General features: G+C 40.4%; 1 protein-coding gene and 1 long non-coding RNA gene across 5 annotated transcripts in view; one reads left to right on the forward strand and one right to left on the reverse strand.

The window, feature by feature from the left end:
• Positions 1 to 4,741: 4,741 nt before the first annotated feature.
• RXYLT1 (ribitol xylosyltransferase 1) lies at positions 4,742 to 22,423 on the forward strand. Of its 4 annotated transcripts, none has more exons than XM_065558090.1 (6): positions 4,742 to 5,144; positions 6,447 to 6,617; positions 8,716 to 8,818; positions 13,956 to 14,270; positions 17,700 to 17,870; positions 21,912 to 22,423. In XM_065558090.1, exons 1-6 carry the CDS (start codon positions 4,937 to 4,939, stop codon positions 22,327 to 22,329), a joined length of 1,386 nt encoding a protein of 461 aa, XP_065414162.1. In that variant the 5' UTR covers positions 4,742 to 4,936; the 3' UTR covers positions 22,330 to 22,423. The 4 variants fall into 4 exon arrangements, with proteins under 4 accessions (XP_065414162.1, XP_005303234.1, XP_065414163.1 ...); XM_005303177.5 differs by having other exon boundaries at positions 4,744 to 5,081; XM_065558091.1 differs by lacking the exon at positions 4,742 to 5,144 and adding an exon at positions 5,214 to 5,558.
• The window catches only part of LOC135973723 (uncharacterized), a 36,620-nt gene continuing 30,606 nt past the window's right edge, over positions 18,174 to 24,187 (reverse strand). The window contains exon 3 of the long non-coding RNA XR_010590689.1: positions 18,174 to 18,240. This is a non-coding gene — a long non-coding RNA (uncharacterized LOC135973723). The remainder of the gene's footprint in view (positions 18,241 to 24,187) is intronic.

Consider the following 24,187-nt stretch of genomic DNA (forward strand, 5'->3'; position numbering starts at 1 on the left):
TGGCAGTAGCCCTTTTAAAGATGGGAAGGCTTCTACTGGATATGCAGCGCTTCATGTCGCTTCGGACAAGATCTATCAAGGAACCGTGTCATACCATCTTGCACAAGCGGCTGAAGTTGTGACCATCATAGTGGCATTAGAAAATGCTGAGTCAACTGCTAACATCACCATCTGTACGGACTCCGATTGGGCTATGAGGGCCTTGTTAGACTGGATGCCAATATGGAAACAGCGGGATATGAAAACCACAGATAATCATCCAGTGGCATATGCTGGCTATCTTATGCATGCATGGAACTTAGCAGAAGCTAGGAGGGGAGAGCACACAGAAAGAATCAGGCAGAGATATCCATATTAAACAGCAAAGTAGATAAGTTAGCAAAGCAAGCAGCAGTAATGGGACTGAAACAAGATGGGATAAGGTAGAAGCTAATATAAGTGCAAATAAACCTGTGGACCATACAGATCATCAAGACATAGAGCAATTACAAGATCAAGATCCTGAAATTAAGAAGCTGCTAAAAGATGGAAAACACAAAACATACCTCATCACTCGACATACATCTGGACTAATCATGGCAACAAAAGATAATCATGAAAATACTGATAAGGATACCTTGATTCCAATATTAGTGATTCCAAACATATTGCAAAGAGAGTTAATCCAACTGGCTCATCAACAAGGACACTTTGGACTCCAAAAGACTCTACAAAGGCTAGCTACGGTGGGATGGTGGCCTGAGATAATCCGAGATACTGAGCACTTTATTAACAACTGTTTGAGATGCACCCACAATAATCCTGATATAAGGATAAGAAAAGGACCTCTACTTCATCAACCGGTAGATGGCCCATGGATTCGAGTGCAGATATACTTTATTGGACCCTTACCTAGAACCAACTGAGGAAATGTATACTGCCTGGTGGTAATAGATCCATTTACCAAGTGGATAGAAGGGTACCCAACTAGAATTGCACTGCAGGTGTGACAGTAAAAACGCTGTTAGAAAATATGTTTAGTCGATTCGGACTACCTCGGATTATTGATTCAGATCAAGGCACGCACTTTACCGGAGAATTAATTAAACAACTATGTATAGCCTTAGGAATACACCAAAGATTTCATGTAGCTGGTCACCCACAAGCTTCTGGGTTAGTAGAGAGATCAAACCGCACTTGAAAAACTGCCCTAAGGAAGGTAATTGATTCATCAGGAAAGAACTGGGACAGACATCTACCTCTCATCCTGATGGCAATCAGATCCACAGTGAGCGTCCATGGATTCACCCCGTATGAAGCACTTTTCGGAAGACCTGTGGTAACACCTGAGCAATGGTGGATACCAGGAGGGGTGCCACCGGACGAGTATAGACCTAGAGCTGTGACGGACAATTACATAAAATCAGTGTTAAATACCATATCAGAGGTGCAAAGAGCAGTGACGGTTAATTTAAAAGGAAACATTCATAAGATGTGGAACATAGAGGATCAAGTTCTCTTTAAGTATTTTTCTGAAAAGAACCATCCGTTGAGCCCAAGATGGGTTGGACCAGTAACTGTCGTCAATAAAGCCAGTCCAACAACTTATCAACTAAAATTGAAGACCGGAAAACGTAAAATACAAAAGTGGTTTCATAGCTCACAATTAAAATTATGGAAAGGAAACATCTGACTAATCCATCTAGAACAGAAAGTAATAGGACGAGTGATGAAAAACCACCATAAGGATCTAAACGAATTGTCTTGTTTTCATCCACAGGATGCTGAACAAAAGAAATATGAAGACTACTGGAAAATTCCTGATGTATTTAATTATAACTTGGTTAAGTTTATGGACCTGTAGAAGTTTAATAATTAAGAAAAATTAATACTGGATATGCAAGACACACGGAAAACTATCTTTCATGCATGACCAATGGAAGGAATTGGAAACACAAAAGGAATATATAGAACAAGGACTTGAAGAAGAGGAAAATGAGGAATATGTCAATGAAAGAATCAACACTCCAATAAGAGGAATGGCACCACCTGAAGCCCCTACAAAGCCATTTCCAGAGGATATTTACAGACGCCGGAGGAAACGGGATCTATCATCAACTTTCAATGTAACTCTGAAAGGAAGTAAATTCTTTCCTATTAAGATGAACGAATATCTAAGATGTCAGGTTAACCCACAAATAATATATCGATGGAGGAATAAAATCTCACCAATTGCAAGAAGACGTCAAAACCAAGGAAAACAACAAGAAAGCACTACAAAAAGTAGTACAACAAAGGTATCTCGAGCGACTACTAGCAAACCAGTTAAAGTTTTCAGAATCGGACATCAAGGAAGAGGGAAAAGAGAGGCAAACAATCATAAAAATTGGGAATGGGTAACCCTTAGAGCCTATAAGGTAATGGAACGTTGCTACCTAGATGTTTCTGAGTATTCTCAGACTCAATCGGTTATATTACCTGACACTGTTACCACCCACAACCCAGTACAACGTTTTGGACCTATACGTCCAGGATATGATTGTACATGGAGTATGCCTGAAGTGATGTTTGACAACTGCCATAAAGACCTTTATCAATGTGTTATATTTGACATCTTATCTCTTTCTTTAGTTAAACCCGGAAAATTGAACATATTAATAAAAATGTACCATCAACAGGCCCATATAGATTTTGTAAATATGTCCATAAAACCTCCTAATCATAATACTACTATATTAAGATTAACCTGTAATTCCTCTTTGTTGGGCTATAACATTTAATTGAAACAACATACTACCTCAAGATATTGTATATCGGACAACGACATGAATGAATTCAAAGAATTGTGTGCAATTAATTATACTATAAATGTTATGGTCAATCATTCTGGACTATGGACTGTGAGAGGCCCGCTGGAGTTGGAATATACAAAGGAAATACATGTGGTAACGCAACCTCCCATTTATCATGTAGGACCACTAACCATTAAAAAGGACGTAACCAGAACTTTAATGATAGATCCTCAATGTTCAATCAAAAGGATTATCATGCCTCTACAATTATCTATAACATCAGTATATAATCAATGTGCCTTATATACAGAGCCACTTTTAGTAGGATGGAGAGCCTGGGTTCAAGGAGTACTCCCTCCTTCTTCCAACTCGTCTACTAGGCAGAAATGTGATTTAGTGGCAAAGGTGCTAGGAGGAGTTGGAGCTGGATTAAGCATATTAAAACAGTAGACCAACAAATACTAGCAAACCGAATTGGTCAGGTAGGTCATGATGCCGCCTCCCTCGCTGAACCACTGACTTCTGTATTTCACGCTTTAGGAACTACAACATTTGACATCACTAAAATTCTTCCGTATTGGCTTAAAATTCAAGAGCAAGACCACCTGCGAATAATGGGAGCATTGGATATTCTCCAATCTAATATTTCAGAAGCCCTAGCATGTGTAGAAGCTCAGCAATGGTTGATAACGGTAGCTAAAGCTATCATCAGAGATGGTTTTAACCAGCAGCTACCTTTAGAATTGAAAAAAAATCATCTACGAGGATGCCAATGATTTTGAGAAAATACATCACCAACAGTGCCAATTATTAACGTTCACTTACTTCCAGCACAACGATACGATCATGGCCTTGATTCTTACTTTAAAATCAGCTAATCAAGAAACCATATATCCTCTTGTTGCTTTGGGGATATATGCTAACCAGTCCCTACTAGTCCCTATAGAAGAACATAAATGGGTACATATTAACGCTAATAATTCGTACGTCCCTATAAATCTGCAAGCATGCGTCCATCAACCCAACCTGGGATATACCTGCACTACCCAAGTGTGGGAGGAGGATTCCACTTGCCTAGACCCTGTAGAGAGAACTTGCTCCTATGAAGTGTTTCACCATTCCCTCAGTAGAGCCTCTGCCATAGTATAAGTGGATTCTGATTGTTTTTGTATCCGGAGTTTATCTCCATATTTCTTAGTTAATAATTTGTATAAAGTTACTAATTCAGGAATAGGGAATTTATGTATATGTAAGGTCATACAGTTAATGGGTTGTGATATCAATGTATCTGTACATACTGTATATATTAAAGATGTATTCAATGAATATAGATTGTACAATACGTTGACACCCATCCATGTTGGAGCAAATCTGGAGACCAGCCAGGGCTCTGCAGCTGCCCCCAACTTCTAAAAAAATCTTGAATGTCTCGCACCCCCAGGGGGTGGGTGCACCCCAGGTTAAGAACCACTGCACTAAACTGATAAGATCTGCATTTTAATTTCATTTTAAATGAAATTCCTAAACATTTTAAAAACCTTGTTTACATACAATAGTTTAGTTATATAATATAATCTTAGAGAGAGACCTTCTAAAAAACGTTAAAACGTATTACTGGCACACAAAACCTTAAATTAAAGTGAATAAATGAAGACTCGGCACACCACTTCTGAAAGGTTGCCGACCCCTGTTGTAGATGGTGGTGGTTGGGGCCAGAATATACCAGGATCCAGCAAGATCCAGGTACCAGGAGCCAGATGTGTTTTTCCAGGGGTTTTGTACCAGGGTGTGTCAGAGTTTCCCAGGCAAGCAGAAGTGGCTCCCCTTGCTTTCTGCGTTGTACAATTCAAATGGCCCAAAGCTGCCACGAGCAGCCAGGGTCTGGCTCTTGAGCCGGGATGCACCTGCCGTGGCTTTGTGCAGCAGGAGCTTGTCCTCTGTTGGGGAGGGGCAGCGCCCCAAGCGTCGGGCCCGGGTTTTGCGGGGGCACTGCACCGGGGTGGCGGTCCCGCATCTGGCTGGACCAATTCCGGCCCGGCGCTACCCTTCCCCGCCCGCCTCCAAGCAGCCGGGGGCCGCCACAGCAGCAGCCCCCCGCTGGCGCGTGACGGGACGGGAGGCGGGCCCGGGCCAGCCCCGGCGCGCGGCCTGCAGGCTGCAGCAGGATGCGGGCTACGCGGAAGCGGCTCTGCTCCGCGCTGCTGGCCGCCTACTTGCTCTTCTCCCTCTACGCCGCCTACAGCGTCTTCCTGCGGCCGCGGCGGTCGTCCGCCTCCCGGGGCGGCCCCCGGCCGCCGCGGCTCGGCAGAGGTAACGCGGCGGAGGGGCCCGGCCGGCGGCTGCGCTGTCACGCGAGCCCGGGGAGTGAACGGGGTCCGCGCTGGGCGCCAGCTGCTGCTGTCCAGCAAGGGGGGAGTGTGAGGGGACACTGCGGTCCCGTCCGGCCCCTTTGGCTCCTGCCCTGTGAAATATCCCCCCCGAGTGCCGAGCCTAGCGCCCGAGATGCCGGTGACCGGGTAGCTAATGCCCAGTGCGGGCGGGGCAAGCCTCAGGGAGGCTCCTGGCGATTGCGCTTTCATACAGAGGGGTTGAGGGGAAGCTTTGCTCCCACCCGGCGGCGGCAAGAGGTGTCGCTTATGTAGCAAGCTGGAGAAGTGGGCAGCCAGCTAAGCCTTTTGGGTTGGTGGGGGTTAGCTAGTAGCCACTCATACGGTCTGAGGTGAGGCGCCTGGCCGTGGCGTCTACGTGTTTCAACTGCTAGTGAGAGGCCCCTGCCCCAAAAAATCGGTGTGTGTTTATGTCTGTGCTTGGAAGAATTAGCTCTTTAGCAGTAAATGTCAGTAATGCCAGCAGCACAATGAAGCTTTTGTTGATAGGGTCCACTTCTTTGATGGCATGTACATGATCCATGGTGCTGGTTTGTTCTGAAACTTTCTCCTTTTAGAGCTAATTTGTTCTGAATATGTGAGGTTTTACTGTAGTAGCAGTTGTTCTTAATCTAGCTATCAATTCAGAAGATTAAATACAGGCCTGGCTTCTAGAGCTAGTCACTCCCCTAACTTTGGTGATAGATTCTTTGTATTTTGTCACCAGTGAGACGTAACTTTATGCACATGAGTCACCTGGCTGGAAAATGCATATTTCCTGAGTCTTAAATATAGTTACTATAATATGGAAAATTACAGGTCTCTCTTGGTTGTTTCGTCTCCCCCCGCTATCTCCCCTCCTCCCCCCTTTCAATCTTTCATTGCAGGAGCTGCTTATAGGAACTTCCACAAAGAAAATTCCTCATGCCCTGGATTAAAAAATTCACTATTTATTGTGGTAGCACCATAGATACCCAGTAGGGCTCAGGATAGCATTGTGCTAGGTGCTGTACAAACATAGGCCCCAATGCTGCGCAGGCAGACCTGACCCCTTTCTACACTAAAGCTTCCACTATTGCTACCTGTGGGGAATTAGAAGTCTAATTTTTGTCACTGTAGACTAGCCCAATGAGCACAGATGCAAGCTATGCTGTAGCCATGGTTGGGCATAAGTGTGTTTTGAAAACAGCCTTGTGTGGACAGTACCTTAAAACATCTACTAAAATGAGACCTGTTATTTCTGTAACAATTAGGAGTAGACTTGTAGACCTAAGGTTGTTAATGCAAAATGTGTGTCTTTTAAACATAGAACGCTCATCTTTGGGAAATGAAGAATGGAATCCTTGGGAAGGAGATGAAAAAAATGAGCAGATTGCTTCACAGCAGAGATATGAAACTAATCTTCAAATGTTAAAAAATTTGAAATCCCAACAAGAACAAACAGACCTTAAAGTGCAGATCTGGGGTAAAGCAGCCATTGGTAAGCATTTGTGATTAATTTGTTTAATACTGCTAAGTGACCATGGCAAGTCCCTTAACCTTTCTGTGTCTCCCTTTTCCTTTCTGTAAAGATGAGTATAAAAGTGTTTGCTTACCTGTTTAAAGTACTGTGCTATCTTTGGATGGAAGGCCTGGTATAAGTGATAAGTATTTATTTTTCAGAACTGTATAAACAACACAATGAGAACAAACTTCAGTTCTTTGGCATACTTTGTTCATTTGCTTATCCTGTACTGTTGTCAGGGACTCTCTTTGCTGGATTATCCTAAGCAAATTGTGTAGTGTTGCGTTGTTCATTCCAGAGCACATAGTGTGATTCAAAAAACTGAAGAGTCCTGGTGAATACTTTTTCATGCTGACTTCTAGATCAGAAGTTGAGAGAAAGAAACAGTATGCGGGTTGTGCAGATTTGTTCCCTTCCCAAACTTTTTACTAAGAAGACTCACCAACTACATTGTCTCTTTTCTTTTCTTTTCTTTTCTTTTCTTTTCTTTTGTGACCCACCATTACATATATGCACTACCTTCTGCCCTAGTACTGCAGCCCTAATCCCTGCTCAGTGCAGAGGGGAGGCCAGGGAAGTGGGGAGAGTTGGAAAGTGAGCCTGCCCCTGCTCACCCTTCAGCAATGGCTCCTGTCCCACAGGGCTGGGTGAGGTCTGCATGGGCTGGTAGGATCTGAGTAGAACTATGGATCCATGTGCCATCTCCTAACACCCAGAATGCCTGCCCTACGGGACAGGAGCTGCTGCTTCGGCGTGAGTGTTGTGTGGGCTTAGTCTCCTCTGCCCTCCAAGACCTCCCCTCTGCATTAGGCTGGGCAAAGTGTATGTTTGCCTAGGCCAGGGCCTACTGATAGGTTAATATTGCCCTGGACACAGCAACTCATCTAGAACCTTCCCATATGTAACTTAAAATACTTTAGGGCTCATATTGAACTGATGCATGTAACTGTTTGCAGGACTGGGGCTTTAATTATCTAAAAGTGAACACCCTTTTCTTGGCACTGCTAGCAATTCACCTGAAAGTTGCTCCATTTTAGAAGGTATTGCATTTCCTCTATCCATAAAACTCCAAGAACCTTGACCGTCTTAGAATGTGAATGGAACTTTTGGAGGAGTTTTCATTGAAACTGTAACAATACCATCTTTAGATGGGGTTTTTTATGGTGGTCTTTTGTATTCATTGACATACTATACGTGGGTATTTTTCCATTGTAAAAATATTCCATGTTTCCAGGGGAGAAACTTCACCTCTCTCTCGTAACTTCAAACGGTGCTGTCATTGGGCATGACTACACTATAGTGCCCCCTCCTTGCCAACTGTGGCTCTGCTGAGGCCTGCCTCAGTTTCCCCTTCACTCAGGGCCCCTTAAAAAGACAACAGTCCAAATTCAAAGCATTCACTTTCAGGGTGCCAATTTATTTATTCTTTCAAAATAGAACTCAAACTTAAGTCTGCATTCCAGTTTCAGCTGGCCCACCACCTCCTCCTGGAGGGTCTGTTTCCCTCCTGAATCAGGACCCTGCAGGAGCCTTCTCATTCCCTGTAGTGTCTTCAGGCATCTGCCAACTGTCTCCCCCCCCCCCCGCCAGCTGTGTCTGCCTTTATAGGGTCCAGATGCTTTCCCTTAAGCCCAACGAGGCAGCAGGTAGTCAGTCCAGGTGCACTGGACCCCTTTGCCTCTTAACGGGGCCAGTCACCCTGTGACAAGTGTACTTGTCTTAAGGCTGATAATGCTTAACATTTTAACAAATATACTTACACAGTCATTTTTTGTTTTCCTGTCCAGCCGTTAACAGGACACTGCCTACAATTTAAAAAATAACTGCCCAAATAACTGCCCAAACTGCCTGATGTAGAAAATCCTCCCTTTCTAATTCCAAAGAGTGAGGGTGGGTTTGTTTATTATGGGGGGGTGGAGCAACCAATCCATGTTAAATAGGAAAATTTGACATCCACATCCCACTATCATTGCCACACAGTTCCTGAAACATTCCTTTTGGTATGATTTTTACAGTAGACAGGAGATGCCATGTATGCACCAAGTACTCCAGCCGCTCTTCATTATTTATGTAGGTCTTTACCTCTGGCAACATATTCTTGAAGGTCTGCTTGAACCTGCTGATGTGACTGCTCAGTGGAGAGAAGGAAGCATAAAGGGAGGAAAAACACATTTCAGGTACCAGTTGCATGACATTGACCTTCTCTTGTGTTGACTTTAGCAGTCTCTGTGTTGAAAACATAAACACTGTAGGAAAAGGTGGCCAGTTGTATAATTTATCCCTCCCACTCCAACAATTGTAAATATTTTAATATGTATAAAGGGAAATGGTATAACAATAATGCTTGTTTTGGTGATTCATTCTGACCAACCATGAACATATTTATTGCCATACTTAATTTCAGACCTTGTATTAAATACGTTCTGTATGACAGTTTGATGTTTAATTTGTTCTTGTAATTTCTAGAAATTACATTTTAATCCTATTGCCCATCACTGCTTAAAGTCAGAAAAATTAGGCTTTGTGCAAAGAACTCAGTGGAAGCTGGCAAGGTTGGAGTTACCCTCTTCTGTGGCCACTCTTCCTGCCTACAGATTACAGTTCTAGTCTCTACAACCTTATTCATCTGCACAAGGACCTGTGCACCACTTAAGCCCCCATTTAAGAGCTTAAGTGATGTTCAGAGCCTTGCATGGACCCTTTGATCTGAGGTACAGTCTCACAGGGTGAAATTCATCAGTTTTTTGGTTGTTGTTTTTTTCATTACAGAATATGACCGTGTCGCTTTTTTAAATAAAGTCATATATACAGGTTGAAATAAACACCTGATGATCCACATGAGAAATTCACCAGGCCTAATTTTACACTAGTCATCTTTGTAGAAGTGATATTAATAATTTCATAAGGCCAGAAAGAACCATTATGATCATAAAGTCTGATCTCCCCTATAACACAGGTCATGTGACCTCACCCTGTAATTTCTACATCAAGCCCATAACTAAGCAAAAGCATATATTTCACAGAAACATCCAATCTAAGTGAAAACAGATACACCATGTTCTAAGTAAGTTATTCCAGTGGTTAATCATCACTTTTAATTAATTATGCCTTATTTCTAGTCTGAATTTGTCTAGCATCAGCTTCCAGCCCTTGGCTCTTGCTATCAAAAATCTCTTCCCACCTAGGTACTCAAAGACTTTGATCAAGTCACTGCTTAATCTTCTCTTGGTTAAACTAAATGGATTGAACTTCTTTGGTCTCACAACTCTTGTTACTCTTTTCTGAACCCTTTAAAGGTGGACACAAGAACTGGACACAATGTTCCAAAAATGGTCTCACTAATGCTAGATGCGGTGGTAATATCGTCTCCCTGCCTCTACTTGATATTCCCTGGCTTATCCGCCCAAGGATCATTTTTGCCCTCTTAGCCCCCAGAGCTCATGTTCAGTTGACCATCATGACCTTTAGGTCACTTTCAGAGTCACTGCTTTCCAAAATACAGCTCCCTCATCTTGTAAGTGTGATGTACATTCTTTGTTCCTAAATGTATGACTTTGCATTTGTCTATTTTAAAAATGCACAGTCACAAACACTCCAGCTCAGTAAGGTAGATAGAAATAATACAGAAAGTACATCTGCACATCATATTCACACCATCCCTTGCAGAACAACCTGAAATATTAGCAATTATATTCCTCATCCCCATCGCCTTCCTCATCTTCACCAGTAGCCATCATTCTGGCATCTCCCAAGGGATACATCTCTCTCTCCTACTGCCCACAGGCTGGGATGTAACTTTTATAATACGTTACGCTGACACCGCTACGTGTAATGCATATTCAGTAGGGGTATTTCCCCTCTTATTGTTTTTCCTCAATCTACTAGTTTTGAGGTGTCCTCCTTCTATAGGTCAGTATATTAATGATTTGAACTCATTGTCCTATACATCAGTTCATTGCTATGGCACTCGTATGGCTGGATGTTCTTTCCAAAACTTTCCAAAAGCTGGTGTTAGTGCATGTTTCTGTGGTTGGCTGATGTCATTATGGACAAAATTCTCCCTTACACTCTACTTCCGGTTCCCCAAAACATAGTGGTTACTGTTGGGCCGTTTATCTGTGCCAAAGTTCATAGACTTCAAGCATCATGCTAACTGCTGAAGCCAATGTCTTACAGGATACAAGCCGTTCCTTGCATTACTGCCGAATATAATAAAGGCAAGGCAGAATAATAAAGGCAGTGTGTCAAGTTTTGTATAGTAAAATGTAACAGCATTCTTCATCTGGCACATAAGTGTTTAAAACTGTTAAACTATCCTAAACATATACATAAAATAGAACATCAGGATAATGGTGTTTTCATGGAAGTGAGTAGTTTTGCTCTTTTGCAGCATCTTTTTATTATAAAATTAGTAAACTTGGTTTGGGACACTCTTGCTGTTTTTCAAAAATATTTTTTAAAGTAAGGTTCTCTTTAGAATTTGTGTGCTCATACTGTAGTTGTACTTTGCTTTAACCCAATCTATAGAATTGCCAGAAATAGCAAGTTCAGGGTAAATGGATTCATTGTGAATCATAAAATGCCATCCTTCCAAGTAGTATCATATAAGATTTTTTTTTAAATTACACCTTAAGTTTGACTTGTCTAACCTACTATTGCACTTTGTTTAGAATAGTCAGTTTACAAAGTATGACCCTTAGTGCTTTTCAGTAGTGTAATGATGGTGGTTTGTTTAAGCCTTTTAATGCTCAGAATGGCTTTTGTATGACTCTAAGGAAAGAGAAAACTCTTCAGTACAAAGTATGCATTTTGGAGCCTGATCCTGCAAGTGGCTGAATGCCTTCTGAGTGATGCCAGTGCACTTTGAGAAAGCTCTGAGTAGCAGTACATGAGCTGTCCATCTGCAGACTCAGGCAGACAGCACTGCATCCTTTTATCTTTGAATGGAATGGAAGTTTGGAAGGTTTTCTTTTCATGAATAGAATCTTTTTTAAAAACCAAAACTTAGAATCAGTATAAACTAATTTCAGTCTCCCAGAAAAGTTTCCTATTTGGTGTGAACAAGAGAATATTTGTCAAGACTTGACTTTAACTAGTGATAAGAAATATTTTGCTACACTTATGGATGGGTTTTTAGAATCTTGACTGGTTAAAAACATTTTCTTCTTTAAATTATCTGTCAGTTTCAGGTGAATAATACTTAACAAAAAGTTTCTTAATGTGTATCTCATTGGGTGAAAGGACTTCTTTACTGGCATTTAAATAGGCTGTCTTCTGGGTGCAACCAGATTATCCTAACCTCTTTAGAGGAGAAGAGTTTGCTAAGTCTCCATTTTAAGCAAAATCTATTCACATTTTAGATACTTTCAAAATACAGAGTTAAAAAGTGAAAGTACCAATACAGCAGAAATTAAAAATTGGATAGGTTAGTTATAATCTATTACATCAAGTATAAAAATGTGAATTCTCTCCTTCTATCTATGATTAATTTGTTTTTCCTTAATCCGAAATAGCCCAAACTTCATGACTTCCAGTCACAATACAAAATCCGCTTGTTTGATAGGATTTTGTGGGGAAGGATGAGGATATGTTGTTAGGTGTGATGTGGGAATGCAGAGGTTTTTTCATTTTTATTTATTGGCTGGCTGAAGTAAATTGTTATCTGTATTTGACTATTTAATGTTGCTTGCTAATGGAGTTTTTGTGCATTATTATTATAGTCTGTAGGCTGCTGGGAGTGTGTGTGTGGGGCGTCTTGCTATTGTTAATTATTGGTGGGGCACTGAGACCTTTTTATATGGGTATTTTTTAAAAGTATTAACTCTAAAGACATAATTGCCAAAATACCAGTTAAAATGGGCATGTAAATAAACTCAGGGTATTTCTTTGTTCTCATTGATGCAGAATATGGTGGCATAACAGGACATGATATATCTACCTCAAAAATTTTTAGAGGAATAATTTAACCTCCCTAGAACTTTCAAATGTAAATTTAAAAAAAAAAAAAAACACTTTGGAGAACACAGTCAGATTTGACTTTAAGAATAACCCACCTTCCCAGTTCTACGTTACGCTCAGGGAATTTTTAAAACATTAACGCTGAATTGCTTTCCAGATTGTTTGCAGGATCAGAACCCAAGTATTTACAGACATGTTTAACTTCACATATGTGTGTTGTCCCATTTACTTCAATGAGACTACACACATGCATAGGTATGAGGGGGTAGCCGTGTTAGTCTGAATCTGTAAAAAGCAACAGATGGTCCTGTGGCACTTTTAAGACTAACAGAAGTATTGCAGCATAAGCTTTTGTGGGTAAATGCCCACTTCATCAGACCTTGCAAACACCTGCTCACATGCATAGGTGTTTGCAAGGTCAGGCCTTTGGATGGTTAAACGAAGGTGAAGTGCAGTATCTGTTTAGGCACTGTAATGATCCCCATTACTGTAGTAACTGAGCACCTCAAAATTTATGATTGTATGTATCTTCACAATCCCCCTTCCCATTAGAAAAGTGCTATTATGCCCATTTTACAGGTAGGCAAATGAAGCACAGAGATGAAGGTCACATAGGAGGTCTGTAATAGAGCAGAGAATTGAACATTGGTCTCCTGAGTCCCAAGCTAGTGACCTAACCGTTGGACCATCCTTCTTTTCATACTAGTGTCTGTCATAATACAGTACTACAGATTTCTCATTTCTCACATGAAACTGAAGGTTTTCAGTCCCTATGGTGGTATTTTGTATTCTGTTGTTTTTGAAAAGAATAAAAGTTTATGATCCATTTCACAGATGACAAAGCATACTCTAACTAATTATTCTAGGGATTCTGTCTGGTTTCAATGAGTTCATTCAGATTTTCAAGAATTTTCAATATTTGAATACTAAACAGATACTGCACTTCACCATCGTTTAACCATCCAAAGGCCTGACCTTGCAAACACCTATGCATGTGTGTAGTCTCATTGAAGTAAATGGGACAACACACACATGTGAAGTTAAACATGTCCGTAAATACTTGGGTTCTGATCCTGCAAATATACCGTGTTTGCAGTTAATTTTTAATCTCTTTATTGTTCAGGTAAAAGGCCAGTGTGAGCTTTACTGAAGTTTAAATTGTCATTTTAGACTCTGTACATCTGAAATTTGTCACAATAGCAAAGGTACTTTGCAGTACATAATGTCTGTTTTAATGAAGAGACAAAATCTCTAAACACTGCAGGCAGATTGTTTGCAATGCAGTGAACAGAATATGCATACAAGTTGGTAACATATCTCAGAAGATGTCAAGTGTTTGTGTTTTATTATTCACAGTTTCATCACTGGTCCAGCCGTAGTCCCAGGATACTTTTCAGTAGAAGCTGATAATGTGGTTCTAGTTCTGAATGGAAGAGAGGAAGCAAAGATCACTTACGCCACTCAGTGGTTGCATTATGCACAAACTTTAATACAAACTCGCAAGCTGAGGCATGTTGCCATTGTGCTGCTTGGAAGTGAACAGTGTAACAATGAATGGATTCACCCATACCTGAAAAGACACGGAGGATTTGTGGAACTACTTTTTGTAGTATACGACAGTACCTGGGTAAACGAAGAAGATATTTTCCAGTGGCCTTTAGGAGTAGCTACGTAAGTGTTAAACATAAACAAATTACACTTAAGGAATCAGTTATGCATGAACTGTACATGCCTATTGTTTTTAGCAGTTATATCTGTAACATTATGTCTGAAACATTTTATATTTAAAAAATTGTATACAATTTCTGCTGTCTAAAACTGTTAAGCAAACTGTGGAACTTGGCTTTGGTTCATGCTGCTGGTTTTGACTATCTAAATTAGGCTTCAGAAATTTTAAAGGCAAAAGGTAATTCAGAAGTTAAAGTACAGCTATGTTTTAAAAGGTTAGTGTGTTCAAGGGGTACCGTATTAATTCAATAATTTGCTTCTTGTGACTGTTCAGTCAAATTTGCCATATCTGCTGACATTACTAACTATTAACATTTACATTAGGATTAAACAACATTAAAAATGATATAGCTTCCCACAGTTGGGCTGGGAGAGGACTAGCAAAGAAACGTTAATATGCCAATATAAGTCATCTTGTATGTTTTTTCACTCTGAAAGGCATTCTGAACACATAATAAGAACCAGAATAGCCTAGACTAGAATTTAGTGGCAAAAAGTAAGTGTGGTGGATTACTCTCTCTTTAAGATGAGGGCAGGCTGGGACCCTTATCCAGGGTAAAAAGAAGAGATTTTTCAGAGGGAAGTCAGTCTATGGAAAGCTCTGCTGCAGGAAAGAGTTGGAGGAACTTCAGTAAGTGGCCTGGGGCCTAATAAGGGAATCCAGTTTGGACGTATTGAGAGTACTTTTTTTTTTTTTCCCCCTGGGGGGAGGTAGGTGGGGCATTGAGGGTAGTGTTTCTTTCTCTTGTGGCTAATAAACTGGGATTTGATTTTATACCCCTTGAATTTTGTAATTGGTAAACTCTGGGATCATAGTAAAATAAATAAATAAATAAATAATGGAGATATCCTATCTCCTAGAACTGGAAGGGACCTTGAAAGGTCATCGAGTCCAGCCCCCTGCCTTCACTAGCAGGACCAAGTACTGATTTTTCCCCAGATCCCTAAGTGGCCCCCTCAAGGATTGAACTCACAACCCTGGGTTTAGCAGGCCAATACTCAAACTACTCAGCTATCCCTCCTTAGGATAAATGTTTACTACATTTTTATCCTGTTAGTGTTGTAGAGTGGATACAGCTATGGGAGAGTTATCTTCATTCTTTCCTGTCTTACTCCTGTCTTAACAGAATTATTCCAACTGCAGAATCTCTATTATCAATGGTAATAATGCAAGCCAGAAAGCTTAATTTTCAGATCCATGTTGAATTTGCAATGCTGGCCATTAGAAAACATGTTTTTATTGAAACCAAAGGAAATTTGCTCAGGATGCCATTGACAGAAAGTAAACATGAAGCCTCCACAGTGGCAAAGAATCAGTGTTTGTAAGGAAAGATATATTCAGTTTTGAACATGTTAAGATGATAATGAGACAACTAGGAGGAAATGCCCTAGAGGTAGTTGGGATGCAGGGGTAAGGGGGTGAGAAAAAGAGGGAGAGGTCAGAAGTGGAAAGGTAGATTTGCAGGCATTTATGTAAAAGTGGAAGTTAAAGCCATGTAAATGGATGCAATTACCCAAATGAAGAGTGGGTGAGGGAGTGACAGAGAGAAGTGGAAAGAAACAAGTACAAAGTCTGGTAGGTAACCTACAGAGAGAAACAAGGGCAAGGAAGAGAGAGAACCTCTGAAAGAAGTGCTGAATTACTGCCCAAAGAAATAGCAGGGGAACCAGGAAAGGACAGAGTCATGAAAGCCCCAGGTGGGGGTGGGGAATAAGATGTTCAGAAGGGGAGCGTATGATCAACAGTACCAAAGGCAGTGGAGAAGCCAAGGAAAGTGAGGATGGACTAAAGTACTCCTGAGGGCATTCTGCGCCAAAAAATTAAAAATTCTGCACACAGTATTTTAAAATTCTGCAAATGTTGTTTGTCAAATAAATGTGGAGACTCCAGCCTGGCATTGGGGAGCACAGGCCACTGGCTAGACAGAGCAGGGAGATCACTGTGCAGCTCTCCCCTGGGACATGGACCCAGCGGTGAGGCTGCACCCAAATCTGACACAGAGCAAGGACCAGGCCTGCCCCCAGAAACACCCTATGGCCCTGCCCTTCCATGCCAGGTGTGGGCAGGCAGGCTTAGCCTGGCAAGATCCAAGTGTGGAGGGGCTCAGTGTGGGGGGATCAAGGTGTGGGTTGAGAGGGTTATGTTTGGGTCAGTCTGGGTGAGGCTGCTCAGTGGGGGATCCAGGTGTGTGGGGGGATCTGAATGCACAGAGGCTTGTTGGGGGGAAGGGGGGTATGGGTGCAACAGTAATGGGACTCTGAGGGTGGGTCTGACCCAGCCGGGACTTGCAGTTGAGCCCAGGGCAGGGTAGGATCCACCAGCCGGGTCTTCCCCAGTCCCGCCCCCTGCCCCACAGTGATTTAGCTCTCTGCTGGCTGCCCTGGGCACCTAAAACATATTGCTGGGGAGGGTCATATGACTGCTCTTGTGGCTTCCCTTTGCTTCCCCCATCAGAAAGTCATTTTTCTCTGGGGAAGCAAAGAAATCTGTGGGGGACATGAATTCTGTGCACGTGCAGTGGCACAGAATTCCCCCAGGAGTAAGACTAAAGGCTTGTTTTGAAACTAGGAGAATTTTGTGATCAATGTATGTTTTTTTCCAAATTGTTTCCTTACTGTAATAATATAGAAAGAATATAGAAATAGAAGGGAAACTAGCAGTATTATTGACCCACTCTCTAAAAATAACAAAGTTAGAAAGAAAATCATAGCTAATTTTGAGAATGTGACAGTTGTAAGAGGGACATGTAATTTAATACTAACATACAAAAGTGTGGTAAATTAGATCTAGATAATGAAAATGACTCTGCCAGCCCTTTAGCTGAACCATTGGTGCTGTTATGACTAAAATCAGTAACTTTAAGTGTAATTCACAGATTAAATTGGTGAAGATGCACAGGTTGTAGGGACCAAGTTGAGTTTTCATTTGGCAGTATACCAATGGCATGGTTTTTACAGCATACACTTTCAGCTGATTCAAATAACTGAGATGTCAACTCCCAAGGAACCACTAACCCAGCAACTTCAGCCAAAATAAGTGGTGGTATTGAGAACAGCTGCTATTGAAACAGAATGTTTTTGTCTGATTCACGCCCTAGAAGATCCCTAACTTCTTTTTGTCAGCACCAAGTGGAATTATGTACACATGCTACAGAATGCTCATCTAAAACCAAAGGGATAATGATAAATATTATCCATCAGTGTTTGGCTATCTTTGTTTTTTTAAATTCAGTCAGTAGTTAAATATTGGAACTGATTACAAAGCTATTTCAGTTCTTAAAATCTGCTACATAAACATGAAATGGTGCAAAGACCCATCTTTTTCCTTTGACATAAAAATATTTTCATCTAATGTATGCATTGTTGTTACAGATATAGGAATTTCCCCATCGTAGAGCCCAACTGGTCAATGCTACGTTCTCCAAGATCATATCTATGTAACTTTTTAGGAACGGTGTATAAGAATTCATCTAGGGAGAACCTAATGGAAGTTTTGAAACAAGACGGGCTTGATAAACTCTGTTGGATTGCAGCCAGAGAACAGTAAGAGCTCTGATTTACTTTGTAACTGTATAGTTTGGTAGCTGAATTATTCAAAGCCCCTTGCCTAGATCATTGATGACCTAGGTCATCTCTTTTAAAATATGTTATAAATAAAATAGTATAAATAATGACAATGGTCAAACTTAAAACAATGAAAACCTTGCTGAGCTGAGATTTTCATACAGATCTTGGATGCCTTATCACCTTGTGTGCTGCAGTACTTTACATTGTGGCTGTGACTTGAAATAGTTTGAAAAAAAATATCTAACATAATACAGCCAGTCCTGTTTCCTCTCACACATACCTGTTTTGGTGGAAGTGGCAGTGGGTATTCAAAATCTGTGTCATACATCCTGTGGATATTATCCACCTACCAGAAGAGGGAGACATGAAACCAGAGCTTTATGTCATCAACCGCGTATAAAGATGCTGGCTTCAGCTAAACAATATAGTTTATTTCGTGTCTTCAGGAGGTAGAACGGATCTTCTGACTAACTGAAATAAGTTCTAATGGTTCTTTTTAATTTGCTTTTAACAACTTCTACCTTAAACCTTGGCAGGATTCAATAGGTATTCCCTTAAAGAGGAGGAGATGCTTTTAAAAAATCTAAACTGTCTTTCATCGATTATTTAAACTCATAATAAAGTTTTGTACAGCTCCTAAAAGGAGAAAGGGTGGACTGCAGGAAGGAGTGACATGGCTGTCGAGGCAATTGAGGGATTACGTTTGATCACTTGATACCATCTGAAAAAGAATTATTTTCTTTTTTGAATTTCAGATTTTAGAATTAAACCCACAGGCCATTTTAGAATTAACATATATAAGCCATATAGGTTTACAAAAAGGATACTCTTAACACAGAGATTTTCAGGGTTCAAATAGGACTGTAGATTAAGGTGCCAGTTCTGTCACCCTTAATGGAATACTTACTCCCTTTAAAATATAAATAATACTAAGAGTATTTTTAATGTGAAAAATTATATTTTGATTGTTTTCAGTTTTCCATATTAGTGTATGAATAATAATCTCCTTTTTAAAATGGGTTAATTTATTAGAATAGGTGGAAGAATATAAAACTAGGAAGAAGTCTTCAAAGTTGCAATTCAGACTGTCAATTAATTTCAGTTAACTTATGCCATTAACAAAAAAAATTAATTGCGATTTAAAAAAATTAATCGCGATTAATCACAGTTTTAATTGCACTGTTAAACAATAGAATACCAATTGAAATTTATTAAATATTTTGGATGTTTTTTCTGCATTTTCATATATATTGTAGTCTGTGTTCTAATTGAAATCAAAGTGTATATTTTTATTACAAATATTTGCACTAAAAATGATAAATAAAAGAAATAGTATTTTTCAATTCACCTCATTCAAGCACTGTAGTGTAATCTATTTGTTGTGAAAGTGCAAGTTACAAATATAGGGTTTTTTTATTATATACCTGCACTCAAAAACAAAACAATGTAAAACTTCAGAGCTTACAAGTCCACTCAGTCCTACTTCTTGTTCAGCCAACTGCTAGGACAAACAAGTTTGTTTACATTTACAAGAGATAATGCTGCCCTCTTCTTATTTACGGTGTCACCAGAACATGAGAACAGGCATTTGCATGGCACTTTTATAGCTGGCATTGCAAGGTATTTACGTGCCAGATATGCTAAACATTCGTATGCCCTTTCATGCTTCCGCCACCATTCCAAAGGACACGTTTCCATGCTGATAATGCTCATTAAAAAAAGAATGCATTAATTAAATATGTGACTGAACTCCTAGAGGGAGAATTGTATGTCCCCTGCTATTTTACCCACATTCTGCCATATATTTCATGTTATAGCAGTCTCAGATGATGACCCAGCACATGTTGTTCATTTTAAGAACACTTTCACTGCAGATTTCACAAAACGCAAAGAAGGTACCATGTGAGATTTCTAAAGATAGCTACAGCACTCAACCCAAGGTTTAAGAATCTGAAGTGCCTTCCAAAATCTGAGAGGGACAAGATGTGAAGCATACTTTCAGAAGTCTTAAAAGAGCAACACTCCGATGCAGAAACTACAAAACCCAAACCACCCAAAAAGAAAATCAACCTTTTGCTGGTGGCATCTGTCTCAGATAATTAAAATGAACATGCATCGGTCTGCACTGCTTTGGATTGTTATCGAGCAGAACCTGTCATCAGCATGGTCGCATGTCCCCTGGAACGGTGGTTGAAGCATGAAGGGACATATGAATCTTTAGCGCATCTGGCACATAAATATCTTGCAGCGCTGGCTACAACAGTGCCATGTGAACACCTGTTCTCACTTTCAGGTGACACTGTAAACAAGATGCGGGCAGCATTGTCTCCTGCAAATGTAAACAAACTTGTTTGTCTGAGCGATTGGCTGAACAAGAAGTAGGACTGAGTGAACTTGCAGGCTCTACAATTTTACGTTGTTTTATTTTTGAATGCAGTTTTTGTACATAATTCTACATTTGTAAGTTCAATTTTCATGATAAAGAGATTGCACTACAGTACTTGTATTTGAAAATGTAGAAAACATCCAAAAATATTTAAAGTGGTATTCTATTATTGTTTAATAGCGCGATTAATTTTTTTAATCACTTGACAGCCCTAGTTGCAATGTATTCATTGCAGTCTCTAGCTGAGACTGCAATGAAGGCAGAACCAATAAAGACATGGGCAGAGAAATGTGCTGAAAAGAAGATGACCATATCAAAGAAGAGACTGGAAAATAGACATCGAAATAGAGTGCCTTTATTGGTTCTGCCTTCATTGCAGTCTCAGCTAGAGATAGTTATACATTGCAACTAGAGCCGTCAAGTGATTACAAAAATTAATCGCACTGTTAAACGATAATAGAATACCTCTGGTTGGGATGCCAGAGGGGGTCAGGGGTGCAGGGTCCAGGCGGTGCTTACCTCAAGCAGCTCCCAGAAGCAGCGGCATGTCCCTCCTCTGGCTCCTACGCGTAGGGGCAGCCAGGGGGCTCCGCACACTGCCCTGTCCGCAGGTGCCGCCCCTGCAGCTCCCATTGGCCGTGGTTCCTGGCCAACGGGAGCTGCGGGGGCAGCGCTTGGGGCAGGGGCAGTATGTGGAGCCCCCTACGCATAGGAGCCGGAGAGGGGATATGCCGCTGCTTCTGGGAGCCACGTGGAGCCGCAGAGCGGGGCAAGCCCTGGACCCCGCTCCCCAGCAGGCGCTTGAGGGCCAGATATGGCCCCCAGGCCGCAGTTTGCCCACCCCTGGGGTGGACTCTCATCATGATTAAACCAAACCAATTCATTCTACTCTTAATTAGTTTGTACAGTTGTTCTCATGGAAGGTTTAAAAAACCTTTATTATAAATTTTAAAAGGCATTTAATAAAACTAGAGGCAACGTAATGCTTTTTCTGAAAATTTTGGACAAAAGAACTTGAGAGAGACTAATATAGTAACTAGAGAGAGATTATACAGTATCTATGGCCTAGAGTGCTGTCACACAAAGTACCTCGGACCATCTGAGCAAATTGAAGAGATTGACAATTGCTGCCTTACATTCTCATTTCTGAACAGTAAATCCCTCTGCTGATTTTAAATATTTTGGAGGGGGGGAATTATTCTTGCTTCAAAAAGTCTGTCAGAACATTCTATCTCCATATGCCTATTTTTGAGCCACTTAATAACCTTCCAGTGAAGCTTATGAAGTAAATTGATAGGGGCTTCCAGTACAAAATATTTAAAAAATATATTTTTTTTTTTGGGTGCTTGAAGTATTAATGATTCCTTTAAAGGCCCTCAGTTGAAAACTGTTCTTATAGCATTTATAGCTTACAGGTGAACTTTTCTATAAATACCTGAAAAAAATTATTTAGGAATATGTGGCTTGAAACATAAAACCTTGCTGATTCTCAGATCTGTTGTTACAAACCTTGCAGCTCTGCAACATTTATATATACTAAAATTATAACACGGATTTCTATTTTTCATTGTAATACATCTACCCTTGGAGGGAAAAAGTAATGTTAATTTTCAACTTCTTTATTTTTCTAGGTGGCAGCCTCAAGAAACAAATGAAAGTTTTAGAATCTATCAAGATGCATTGCTGCAGAGTGATCTCACATTGTGCCCAGTGGGCGTAAATACAGAATGCTATAGAATTTATGAAGCTTGTTCATATGGCTCTGTTCCTGTTGTAGAAGATGTAATGACACCAGGCAAGTGTGGAAATTCATCTATATACCACAGTGCTCCACTGCAATTACTAAAGACCATGGGGGCTCCATTTATCTTTATTAAAAACTGGGAAGAACTTCCTGCTGTTTTAGAAAAAGAGAAAAATATGAGCTTACAAGAAAAGATTCAAAGGAGAAAAAAGCTTATAGAATGGTACCGGTACTTCAAAGCACAAATGAGACATAAATTTATTAATATCTTGGAAAATTCATTTTTACCAAATTATAAAGGTTAATTGCCTCCTTTGAAAATCAAAAATAGATCAAAAGTTTAATTTTCACTGACCTTCAAGTAAGCTTTTATATAAAAATAAAAAATAAATGAACCACTTCCAGTGCAGGTGCAATTTCTTTGAAGTCAATAGAGTTGCACCAGCTTACCTAGGGCTGATTTTCACCCTTCTTTCCTAAACTACTTTCAGAGAGGATGCAGTCTTACAGGATAGTAGTCTGGATGGATGACATCAACTTTATTATTATTTTTTTGCAATGACCATCTCTCATTCTTAGCAAGTCAGTACTTCTGTGTTTTAATCTAGATATGGAAGCATTTCAGCAAATACATCACCCAAAGATAAATGTTTCACAAAAAGCATAATAAGTGGTGGCTCCACTACACTGATATTTATACCTTAAGCATTCTTTCCTGAAAGTCTCCTGCTATCGTTTTCCTTATTTTAAAATATAATTTTATTATAGTTTTCGTTAACTGAGGAAAAAGAGAACTATGGTCAAGCAAGCCTTGAATGACAGAACTTTTAACAATATCAAAATAAAGTCTTTAAACTATTGCAGATAATGAGAGCTCTTCTCCCATTTTTGGCAGGTACAAAATGAAGCCATTTAATAATCTGGGCTCCTTCCATTTGCCCAGTGTCTTAGGGGGAGATGTTATGTATTGAAAAAATTTCATTTCTGTGATGTTATCAAGAGAACTTTCCTTTCCAAAACTGGCCATTGATAGATGGAATATTCCCTGCTACCCCACTCATCCTCACCACTGCCCACTTCTTTGACTAGCTTGCTACCATATACTAAAAGTATCTTCGACCATCCTGGAATAAATGGTCATTAAATCTTTTTTAATCCAAAACACTTCTGTAAAGGAACGTCCTCATATTTTAAATATGTGTCTAAACTCCTTACCCATCCCTGTTCCACCAAAAAGTAACAGTTTACCTTTTATTGAAAGTTTTTTCCTTTAATGTTTTGGTGATTGTGCATGATGTTGTCAGAGTATGAATACAGTGTGTAAAGATGCATTTGGGCAACGTTTTCAACAAAAATAGAGACCCACTTGTTCAGATAAAGTTATAAACACAATTGTGCTTCTATTGCAGGGGTTGGCAACCTTTCAGAAGTGGTGTGCTGAATCTTCATTTATTCACTCTAATTTAAGGTTTTGCGTGCCAGTAATACATATTAACATTTTTAGAAGGTCTCTTTCTCTAAGTCTATAATATATAACTAAACTATTGTTGTGTATGTAAAGTAAATAAGGTTTTTAAAATGTTTAAGGAGCTTCATTTAAAATTAAATTAAAATGCAGACCAGTGGCCAGGACCTGGGCAGTATGAGTGCCACTGAAAATCAGCTTGTGTGCCGCCTTCGGCACGTGTGCCATAGGTTGCCTACCCCTGTTCTATCGTATAGCTTTGAGGCCAAGAGTTTAGAAAGATTCAAAAAGGGATTGGTAGTAAAAATGTTCAAATGTGCCAGCATGATCTAAGAGCCTGCTTTCCATATCCTTGCTCTTTCGTCTGAAGCATCTGGTTCTAACCACTGTCAGAGACAGAACACTGGACTTAGTGGACACCAGTCTTCTCTAGTGAGGCAATTCTTGCATTTCTGCATTTGTTTGTGATTGCACCTACACGTGGCCATTTAAGGTTTTGTTTTTAATTTGGTTCTCCTACTGTAGAGAGGGTTGCACTCTCTGCTTGTCAGATTCTCCACATGTGTGGGTGACAGGGCTGGCTCTAGCTTTTTTGCTGCCCCAAGCAGCAAAAAAAAAAGCGCCGCCCCCCCCCCAGAGCGCCGCTCCCCCGCCGAGCGCTGCGCCGCCGGAGCCCGCCCCCTGCCGAGCGCCGCCGG

This window comes from Chrysemys picta, chromosome 1, assembly GCF_011386835.1.
Source record: "Chrysemys picta bellii isolate R12L10 chromosome 1, ASM1138683v2, whole genome shotgun sequence".
Lineage (NCBI taxonomy): Eukaryota > Metazoa > Chordata > Testudines > Emydidae > Chrysemys > Chrysemys picta.